Source organism: Benincasa hispida, unplaced genomic scaffold (genome assembly GCF_027475165.1).
Source record: "Benincasa hispida cultivar pf3 unplaced genomic scaffold, pf3_genome.v1.1 HicScf354, whole genome shotgun sequence".
Lineage (NCBI taxonomy): Eukaryota > Viridiplantae > Streptophyta > Magnoliopsida > Cucurbitales > Cucurbitaceae > Benincasa > Benincasa hispida.
The window spans coordinates 30,387-42,008 of NW_028326442.1; the positions used below are offsets into that span (position 1 = coordinate 30,387).

The window sequence follows — 11,622 nt, forward strand, 5'->3', positions numbered from 1 at the left end:
CCTCAATGAGCTGAAGTCCCAATTTATCTTTGTAGCTTTCTTGTAGAGCTTCTTTTGTTCATATAGCCTATAAAGAGACTTGCAAATTTCAATCAGAGAGAATCTCGAACTTTTTAGATAGAGAAGAATAATAAAATCAATAAATATAATGAGAGAGTGCCAAATCTTAATATCAATTAAAAAATTCAACTTATACTACGTATCCTTCATTTATCTATAAAATTTTGTAGGCTTCCTCTCCATTTTAGAGCTAAGTTAAATTATAAATTTGATCTTTATAATTTAGAAAAAAAAAAAATAGAGTTTAGTCCTATAATTTTAAAAATAGCCATAATTTAATTTTTGATGGGATAAAAACTTATAATTAATCCATAAAACTGATAAATAACAATTTAACCTATTTAAAAAATATCGTTTTAAAAGTTTAATTTATGAAACATATTCACATAGCATTACAATGAAATGGTAAAAGTGTTGCCCATGGACAATTGAAAAAATAGACTGAATAATCAACCTTTAAAATAGCAAGAGGATGTTTGGGACAAGAGTTTAGTTATTATAGTTGGATTATAATAGTTTGTGTTTGGGGGTTGTAGATATTTTAGTTTGTTTGGAATACAATACTATGTGTTTGAGGTGTAAAGTATTTTAGTTTGAAGAGAACATAGTAAATACTATAACAAAAATAAAAAACTTGACTAAATGTAAATATTAAAAAACAGTAGCAAATGAAAGGTTTTAAAATAGTATTGACTGTAGAAATTGGATACTACACAATAGTAACAAGAGGTGGTTATTATAGTTTAAAATATTTTTTACCCCAAATACCTTAACGAATTGATATCCAAAACGTCATGCATGACATTAATGATGGTGAAAGGTATATGCAAGTGAATTAATAAGTTGCATAAAGAGTAATTATGAACATCTATTTTATTACAAATACTCGATTACTACTAAATATGTCAAAATCAGCCTAGCTGTATAAAACTTTACTATTAACCTTGAAAAAGAAATTAAAAATCAAAATGTTGTTTTCGATTATTTCCAATAAGCAACGACATGTCGGCTTTATTAACACAAACAAAACACACCCCACCAACAAATGAAACCACAGCTACATCCCAACATCCAAATTAACAAAATTAAATATACTTTTTTAAACAAATAATTAGATCTATGGCACCGCCATTTTATTCCGATCAAATCTGACATTTCTCCGGACACAACGGCGGCGCCGCACTCGACCGGAGAGACTTCGCCCAATCCAACCTTTTCATCTCCGGGACTGCCGGAGCAAGGGTGTCGGACCGGGAAGTTCTCGGCCGGAGACTTTCCGGCGGTGGCGCCACCTTTTTGGTCTCTCTTATTTCCATCATTGTCCCTCCATCCATTTTGATGCTGATATTTACACTCCAAAAGGTCTTTCTTGGTTTTCAACGGCTTAATATGACCGGAAATTTTCGGTGCTGATAAAGGCGGTTCAGGCGAAGGGCATGTTGGTATATCCCTCCTTTAATCTCTTCCTCCAAATCTCTCTCTATTTTTCATTCTCAATTTCTCGCCGGATATTCATCTCTTCTTCTGAAATTGCATGCTCTAAACCCTTCTTCTCCACTATTAACCTATTCAAAATTCAATTCTTTACTCATTTTTCATCAAATGAATGTATTAAAAAATATCATTATTCAAGTACTCATCAAAACATATATGAGATTAAGTATATTTTCAGCACTTAAAAAAATTATTTCAAACCTGCCTGAAAATTAAGATCATTATTAATATTTTTCTTTTAAAGAAAAATTAGTGAAATGAAAATTTAAATTAATGAGGATGTAAAATTATTATAGTCAGTTGGCAATGTCTCGCTTTAACTATATTTTGAAAATGTACTAAAATGCTGATAATGTCTTAATTTGCATTACCAACTTTATATATGTGCTTTGTACTACGCCAACTTAAATATTGTAAGTAATTAGGTATATATGTATACGTATATATGTATGTGTATATTCGTAATACTGTATTGTCACATGTATTGAAAAGTATTTTTCTCTCTCAAAAACTAGGCATATTTGGTTGAAGTTTTATTTCGATTTAGCAGACCCAATATTTTTATAGTTGGTTATTAAGAAAATAAAATAGTAAAATAAAGATTAGACAAGTAAAAAAAAAAAAAAAAAAAGGGTTATGTTGCATACCACTTTTGCATGAGTATTATGAGAGACGGACTCGGTGCAAAAGTGACATATCACCCAACCCTAAAAAATTCCAAAAAAATGTGATTTTAAAAACGAATAAAGAAAGTTTGATCAACTTACAAGCTGGATCATCGGTGAATGATCATTACAAAAACGGAAAATTAAAAAGAAGAAGAAGAAGAAGAAGAAGCATGTGTTTTGACAAGTGATTAAATAAAATATCGCCCAAAAGAAAAAGGATAGTGAAAAGGAGGGGGAAAAAGAAGGAAAGAAAAAAGTGAACGGAACCTAGGATGTTGGGGTCGAAGCAATTGTGGAGCTGGTCCTGGGTTGAAGAATGAAGGGCTTTAATATATGGCTTTTCGATCGACGTTGTTACTGTTAGTGATGATCATGTCTTTTTAAAAGAGCTGAAAAGTGATTGGAATTGTGTGTGTGTGTGTGTGGTGGGACAGTTGGAGGAAATTAGTGATATTTTTGTTTGGATTATGGAGGTTATTTTAGTTGTAAGTGTGTGTCGGCAGTTGGCTGTAATTTTCCATTACATTTACGTATGGACATAATAATAATAATCATATAAATCAAAGAAGACATGGGAGGAAAAACTGCTTTACGTGCAAGAGATTACATGGAGGGCCTCAGGCTTGGCTTTTGTTTTTGGGTTGTCCTTAAAGCAAAATCCATTTCAAGTTTATAGCCTACCCTCTCCAGATGTGTTTGATGTGAACTCTCTCACCATTTCCAGGCTTTCCGGCGCTTTATAATGGTTGGGGGATAATTTTGGATTTCAAAGACAAAAATAAACAACAAATAAAACCATAGCGCACTGCAGAAAACTATTAGTTGTCTTTTTTTTTTTCAAGGTTAAACTATTATTTTCCTTTATGTTTCATGTACTTTCAACAATCTTAAAATTAAATCCGCCCTATGGTTAGTTTATTTGTTAATTTTTTCTTAAAAAAAATAATTAGTCTCTATCCAATATTCCCGCCCTTTATAAAATGTAAAGCTATATATATGTTCATCTGGTATTTTTTTTAATGAAATAAATTATTATTATTTAAACTAAATTTGTTAAAACAAAAATTTAAAAGTATATTTATTTAAAGTTTATTGAAAATAAATTGACCTAAATTTAAAATTTATTAAAAATCTACTATAGATTTAAATAGCAATGAACTCAAGTATAAAACTTTAAAAAAATAATCTTTTAATCAAATTAGATATTGTTTCATTCGAGAAAAACTTAAATAGGATGAAGTTTATAGGAGTTTGTGGACCATTGAGTTTGAAATTTGAAATAACAATTAGTGTTGGATTGGAGGAGACAAGCTAAACAACCATCGGTTATGGTGCCCAAAGATTATAAATTGTTGGAAAAGCATTTGTTTTGTTAGACCTAATTTGTGTAAAAAGTAAAACTATACAAACATCTACAATAGGGGGAGAAGACAAACTAACAACATTGAACATTAGAGAAGCTTAGGTTATCATAATTGACCTGCATTCGTTTCTTTTGAAGTCAAAAGGGTTCAATTTCTTAATCTCATAATTTTTGTATTAAAAAAAAAGCCAATTGACAGAAAAAAAAAGAGATTATGAAATTGGCCTAGACATTATTTAAAAATATTATGGATAATAAAATTTTCTGAAACTAAAAAAATAAAAAAAACATATATCCAGCAAGCTTTTACAATGAACTTGAATTTTAGAGAAAGATAAGTTTGAATTGGATGAACTTTGGATGAATTTGAAGGATAAAAGACTATTTTGAAACCCATTTTAAAATCCATTTTAACATGGAACTTGGGATAATAATAACAATTATTTTAAAAATTATATATATATATATATATAACATCTTTGGGCTGGGCCAAAAATGACCGATTTTAGGCAGAGAACCTAGAGAAGAAGCCCAATCATGCATCAGGCAATAAAATACAACATAGCTCATTTAAACTTCCCCAGGTAAACCGTATAAATCCTAGTTTTTTTTTTTTAATATTTAGAAAACATTTTAGTCCCAGAATTTTCATAAAAATAAATTAATTTAGTATTTAAACTCTATACGATTATGACTTAGTTGGTGATTTAGTCTATATTTTTTTAAAAAAAATTATAATAATTTACTCTTTAAAGTTTAATATGTAAGATAGTCTATGTACTTTATATTTGTAATGGTTGAATGAGAAATTTCGACGAATCACAAGTTGCCACATCATCAACGAAAGCTCGAGCCTATTGAAAAAATTATAAGTTGGATCGGGTTGAGTAATTAAAGTCCCTAGGGGCCCAACTCAATTCAGTCCATGGTAAAATTTCAAGTCAAATTAAAGATTAAGCCCAAGCCCAATTTGGACTCAATAAAGCAATTGGCCAAGTCCATGTAAAGCCCACGAGGAAATCTCTCTAAATAGAAGCCTTACCTCTTCATTTAGGGGAGGTTGGAAGAATTGAAGGCCAAAGCTCTCTTGAGATTTGAAGTTCTGAAGCTACGAGGATCTGAAGTCTTCAGAAGTTCTGAAGCTCGAGGATCTAAAGAATGTAACTCCTCCAAAACTCTGAAGATCAGAAGTCATATTAAAACTGATCTATAATTTAAGCTCCAAGATCCCAAGGCTAAGACTCTCAAGATCCAAATATTGAAGCTCCTAATTCTTGAACACCAACGATCTTAAGCTTTTAAGTGATGAAGACTGAAGCTTCTCAAGTTTCGAAGACTAAAGTTCTCAAAATTCAGAAGAACTGCAGATTCTGAAACTATTTGAAGCTTTAAAGATTAGAAGATTTCAACAAAACTGACCATATCTTCACAACCATAAGCTGAAGATTCAATCCCCTCAAACCCTAAAGGTCAAGCTCAAGAAGCCCACTGTGAACTCTATAAATAGAGAAGCTCTCCTCATTTGGGGGGTCAGCAATTCTATATTCCAGAAGCCCAAAGAGAATTTCCCAGACTTCTGAAGCTAATCACAATCGAAGACTGAAGTCTTTCGGAGATACAAACATTTCTTCAAAGACTTCAAACCCTAAAAACATCACGCGTTTCACTTCTCAAATCAAGCATACACATTCGAATGAGAGAAAATCAGAGGATGAAGTACTAGATACCGAACCATGTCGCATCAAAATCAACTCAACATCAAACACCAACTCAAGTTCAACTCCATGAAATAAGTTTCTCGCAAGCCTCGTGCAAACTTTAATCCCCAAGACGATCAACAAGCCCAAAAGTCGATCATCTAGAAGGTCAACAAACCCAAAGGCCGATCATCCAAGAGAATCAACCAGTTTAAATATAAAGTTTATTTTGAACACAGCCAAAAAATTATTGTATTAGAGATTGTATTTGCTATATTGAAATCGATACAAATATAAAATTTCAAATTCCATGAATTAAGTTTCTTTGGAAACCTCGTGTGAATAGTAATGATTTTGTTTTTATTGTTGTAAAAAAATATATTATTAAAGTTTTATGAAATTTCTTACACAAGCGTGTCAATAAACTCATCAAATATATATATATATATTATATAAAACTAAGGCGCTACATAATAAAAAATTGACTCTTAAATTTGACGAGGCGAGATTAAAATTGATACAAATTTCAAACTATAAGAATTAAATATTTATATATTTGAAAATCTAGAAGTGTATGACAACTAAATCATTATTAATTAAAATTTAAAAGACTAAATTATTAATTTTATAAACATAATTTAGGGACTTAAAAGTGTTTTTAAGAATAGAATATCAACCAGATTGTAAGCATCCAATTTATGTACTGATTTTTACTCCAATTGACATTTTTGTGAGGTTAAAAACTCAGCAACCTTGAAACAACATTGAAAGTAGACACTAAGTTAGTAAATGGAGGGAATGAGATTAATAAAGGAAAATGATAAAATAAATTCATTCTGATATCCATCTGAGCATGTGCAGAATAGAGATAGAGAATAATTAGAATGGGGAAAATAAGTTAATTTAGTGGGTTTTTGAATTTCAAGGAGTAATATATTCCTGCTTTGTGGGTGAGGTTTGAGGGCCAACTACTAAGTACTAAAACTAAGATCAGAAGGAAATCATGATTTTTAATTTTGGCTTTAAAACAAAAAACAAAAAGCAAAAAGATTCAGTTTTAAACCATAACCATATTCAAAGTTCAAACCCCGCTCTCTGTTTGTCTTTCTAAAAAGCTGGTTCATACCATATACGTATTATTTTATGCCTTATGGGACTCTTCAGTGCTGTGCAAGTGCCAGCGAGCATTTTAATAAACTAAAAAGAAAGAATTTGTTCATGCAAAAGAAATAAGGGAGAGTTTAAATAAAATTAAAAAAAAGAGAGAAGGGAATTGGTTTTTGTTAATTAATTTTGACACACACTGGAATCTCCAGCAAGTTAAGGCCAGGTTTTGCAGTTGCTACCATTCACATTATATGGACCATATACTCATTAATTAATGCAGCATCATATAATATAACTTTTGTTTTGGGTCTATTTATATCAAAATAACTTAAACCGTGGTTTCGTCTCTTCTGCCTTTCTGTTTTAATATATCATTAATTCACTATCCCTTCATGCTTCTCTCATCACTACACACATATTCCTACAATACCTCCCACTACTATAAAAAACGACCTTAGTCCATAAAAAAGAAATCCATTATTTACAAATTTATTACAATCACACAAAGTTCTCTCCCTAGATCTCCATTTACCAGAGTACTCTCTCTCTCGAAGTTTTTGTACTACTTTTCAAACTAGATAATACAAAAAAGGATAAGTTAACTAGAGTTATCACACCTAACTTTAAAGTATTTTTAATCGGGACAATTTGAAACAAAACTACTTTGAGTACATTGAACCTTTTCAAGTAGGTATGCAGCTAACTCACATAAAAAATTGCTGTCATGAATGTGAAACTGGCAACTTTTTAGATGGTAATTAAAATATCTTATTCACTAACCTAGAGTTCAATTGACTTCATTTATCCCATCTAACCTCATTTGATAGGGATGTTAACAATCTTAAAATTATATACTATTCATCTTTTAATCAAACAAATTGAATTGAATTTATTAACATGTTTGGATTGAGATACTGAAATAGTTAAAAAATTATTCATGTTATTATGAGTAGTTCAAAATCATATTTAAAATTGTAGAATCAAACACTAAATTGATTTAAAATAACTAAAAACACGTGTCAAACACATTTTGAATGAGCCAATAGAAATTGATTTTAACACTTTTCAAACGAATCTCAAACATGTTCTTAGAATCATTTTGAAAATTACCGAAGTAGTATGTTAGTTGAGCTTCATAGATGTTGTCGCACGTTATAGGAAGGATTTTTTTTTTTTTTTCTTCTTTTTCTTTGTACACTAGAGGTGTGAGGATTTGAATCGCCAACCTCCTAGTCAGAAATAGATCCGTATGTCCTTTACTTGCTTTAGGTTTTTTATTTTAAAAAATAAAATTTATAAGCTTTTATTTAATGTAAATAGTTATAAATTTAGAATATGGTGGTCAAATTAAGGTTGGACCTCCTGCATTATCACGTGACAATGGGACAACTAAATTAATTCCATGAAGTACGAGATGACCTTTCCTTTCAACTTTATGGGGCAAAAAGGAATCCTTCATTAAATCTGCAAACAAACCTCCCACCACTTTATTTACTTCCTAAACTCTTCCTAATTAGTACCACAATGGCGCCCATATTCAGAATATATAATATAGAATTATAATATATCTTCATTCTTTTCTGAAATTATTTATTAATCATAACATTAAACTAAAGCACTTCCCATTCATCAATATATTCTAAACTTAATGCTACTCTACATTTTCACAAAACTCTCTTTTTATCTCAATTACAAGAAACTCATCACCATTTTCTTCATTCTTAAATTATTTATGACTAAAACGTACGATTTACAAGGTATCATTTCTTTGAACATTTTCAGATGAAATTGCTGTTAAAACCCTTGGAAAGAAAAACATAATATAGGTATATATAATAAAAATGCGATTGAATTGAACCTGGTATTATGGTAAATGTAAATTAAGAGATGGAATTTGAATAATTTGATAGAAACAGAAATATTCGAAAGGACGAGTGAATTCAAGTGGATACTTACAACATTTGAGACTTGACCATGCTTAGCTGTCGTTTAAGGAAACTTTATTGTTCTTTAATGTCTGTTGCAAAGCCAATGTTTTTAAGTGGATACTTGTCAGTGACAACCATGGCAACCCAAACCCTGCCTCCCACAATACACTATTTCTTCAATTAAAAGTCCTTAAAAGAAAGAAATTCATGGCTTCCCTTTCATAAATGGCAATGCCAGCTGAAGACCTGAAACCTCTCCTCTGTTTTTGTGCAGTTGAAAGGAAAAATCAAAATCAGTGCAAAATTTGCAATACTTCCAATGCATTTTTTTTTTTCTTTGTTTTTGAATAATCATTATATACATACAGATAGAGAGTTGGTTTTACAGAGCAATACATTCCAGATGTTGACTGGTCATACACTCAAAAACACAGAGGGGGTTTGACCAAGTGGGGCCCCCTTTTCTCAATCCCCAAAAACAAACCACCCCCCCTCCACACAATAACTCAATTATTTAAATCCCTAAGGAAAATAAATCCAAAAAAAAAAAAAAAAACTCACTGCAAAATCACACACACCACAGCAAACATCTCCTCTCTTTCTTATGCATATTCTTCTTCCTCTGCTTCTTTTACAGTAAAATTCTGTTTACAAAAGTGAATTTTAGGAATTGAAGCAACAGTTTCCTGCTTTTTTGCTGTGTTTTTCTATCTATCTCAAAGTTTTGAATATGATATGTTGTGGAAATTTTCATTTTAAGTAACACTCTAACTGATGACACTTACCTAAATTTTATTCACCCTCTTTTTTTCTCTCTCTCTTTTTTGTGTGTTTTCTTTCATTTGACAGGACTGGATGGACTTGAATCATCATTTGATGATGGTCTATCTTGTCTCCTCCTTTTGCTGTCTGCACTGTCATGAGAAGAAGAATTACCACATGAGCCTGCAGTTAATAGTTCCTCTGTTTTGTAACTCAAACAAGCTGCATCCAAAACCCCAACTGGGCTCTGAGGAACTGAACCACCAACAACATTACCATCCAATTCATTTCCATACACATTATTAATCAATGACAAATCTCTAATCAATTCAATACACTTCATCACTCTTTCCTGCAAAACAAACCCATAAAGCAAATGTTTAAAATAAAGTAACCCAATTAGCAAAAATGTGTTTTTTTAAAGAGTTAAAGCAAAGTTCTTTTTGTATTACTTTCTCCATATATGGAAAAGAAAGGATTGCTTTATTCATATCCGGTGCTTGAAATTCTCCTGAAATGGAAATTGCCACAGCTAAAGCAATTTCAGAGGGCTTGAATTCCAAGAAGTCAATGCCTGCATGCATTTAATTTTTCACACCCACAAAACTGTATCAAACACATTAATTTCTGGGGGAATGCTACTGATTTTTTCAGTCAGTAAATGGAAAGAAAAAGCTTTAAAACACCTTTAATTGTGCTCAGAATGAGTTGTGAAGATTTAGAGAAAAACAGGCTTGGTATATGCTGCTCAACAGTGATCTTACTGAGGAAATAATCAATGAAAGAAAATGGAGTTATGGCTTGCATCTTCCATTTCAACCTGCTTAGAACTAAAAGCTCCATTCTTTGTATAGTTTTTGCTTCAAACACAAACTTAGGTTCCTCAACCTGTAGTTCAAAATTGAAATCCATCAACAAAACAGGAAAAAAAAAATTGAAAATAATAAAAATAATATTCAAATTCATTTGACCTGTAAATCTATGGGAAGAGGAACTTCTGTCTCCTCCATTTTTGCTGCTAGAGACATACAAGCTACTGACAGAAGCTGCACAGTCCAGCTTTTATCCATCTAAATAATAAAACATTATGAGAAAAATTTTCATAACATGACAAGAAATATAGAAAGAGAAAAAAAGAAAAATCTTGTTTGATTTCTGGAACTTACAGGCAAATGATACACTGAGAGGAAACGATCCAAGTAGTTCATAGATAAACAAAGACTCAGAGGTCCAAAGCTGTAATGGGCATGAGCCTGTTCATGAATCAAATAATGAACTAACTAAGATTGCCAGGAATTACAAGTACTGAGGGACCATAAACTGTTGAAATTGGGAAAAGAAAAGCAAAAAAAAAAAAAAAAAAAAAGAACAGACCCCATCATTATGAATAATCAAACCAAACAAAAAGAAGAAAAAATGAAGCATTGGGAGACCAAATTCCTGTTTTTGATAAGAACTCAAACTTCCATTGATGGAAAAGACCTTAGAAAAATCAAAGCCCGTCATAGAAATGAATCAAAGAGATAAAGGTAACCAAAAAAAGATTGAAAAGAAAAAAACCAACCTTCCAAATCCAATCAACAGCCTCTTTTCTGAACTTGAAATCCAAATCCCCAGAGAGCATTCTCTTAAGATAATCATGAGTTGGCAAATGCTCAATCTCTTTCTCTACCATTCTTCTAACTCTCTCTTCACTCTCTAAGGCAGAGCCCAGAAAAGTTTCAACATACTGGTCACGGGTTCTTCGGTGGGGCAGAGAAATTGAGCATTGTTCAAACACATTATTTGTAGCATTACAATCAAATTGATCATCAAAACAAATATTGGCATTCTCTGTACAGTAAAAACTATCCGCCATTGAAGGATGTTGCAAAATATGAAGAAGAAATATCAAACAAATAAAAACAGCATTTGATGTTTCTTAAGAAATGAGTTAAAAAGAGAGAGTGAAAGAAAAGGAATGGAAGAACAGAGAATGGGGTTTGAGGAAGAGAAGAGAAGAAGAGGTTTGTTTATGTAGAAGATGAGAGAATACGAAGTTTAGGGTAAAGCTCTGTACTCCTAAATACACAACAACAAAACATTTTCCATTTCAAAAACCATTTTTTTTTCATTTCTTATTCCAAAATCAAAATCTTTATTTCTCCATCTGAAATTTAAAAAAAAAAAAAAAAAAAAAAAAAAAAAAAAAAAAAAAATTGAAAGAAAAGAAAAAGAAATAGGGCCGTATGTGATGACATGACTTAAGTTGTTTTTTTTCATTTTTTTTTTATTTGTTTTGTTTTCTTCTAAAGAAAAGTGCATTTCCAAGTTTGAAAAAATAATTCTAATCCAATTTCAAATTAATTTAACTTACTTAATATTAAAAGTCACCTTTTCAGTTTCTAAATTTTGAATCTTTGACTATGGTTGTTTGTTATAAATTGTTTTTAAAAAACAATTTTCTAAATTTTTCCAAAGTCAATTTTTAGCTTCATTTTTGCATTTTCTTCTAATTAATTCTAAATTTGTATAAATGTTGCACTCTTTTTTTTTAATCGACT

The 11,622-nt window shown here is 30.9% G+C and overlaps 1 protein-coding gene across 1 annotated transcript; it reads right to left on the reverse strand.

The window, feature by feature from the left end:
* Positions 1-8,628: 8,628 nt before the first annotated feature.
* On the reverse strand, positions 8,629-11,159 carry LOC120074200 (cyclin-D4-1-like). The gene is made up of 6 exons (XM_039027251.2): positions 10,644-11,159; positions 10,246-10,332; positions 10,051-10,149; positions 9,766-9,967; positions 9,532-9,653; positions 8,629-9,431 (listed from the first exon to the last, which is right to left on the reverse strand). Exons 1-6 carry the CDS (start codon positions 10,935-10,937, stop codon positions 9,156-9,158), a joined length of 1,080 nt encoding a protein of 359 aa, XP_038883179.1. The 5' UTR covers positions 10,938-11,159; the 3' UTR covers positions 8,629-9,155.
* Positions 11,160-11,622: the final 463 nt, after the last annotated feature.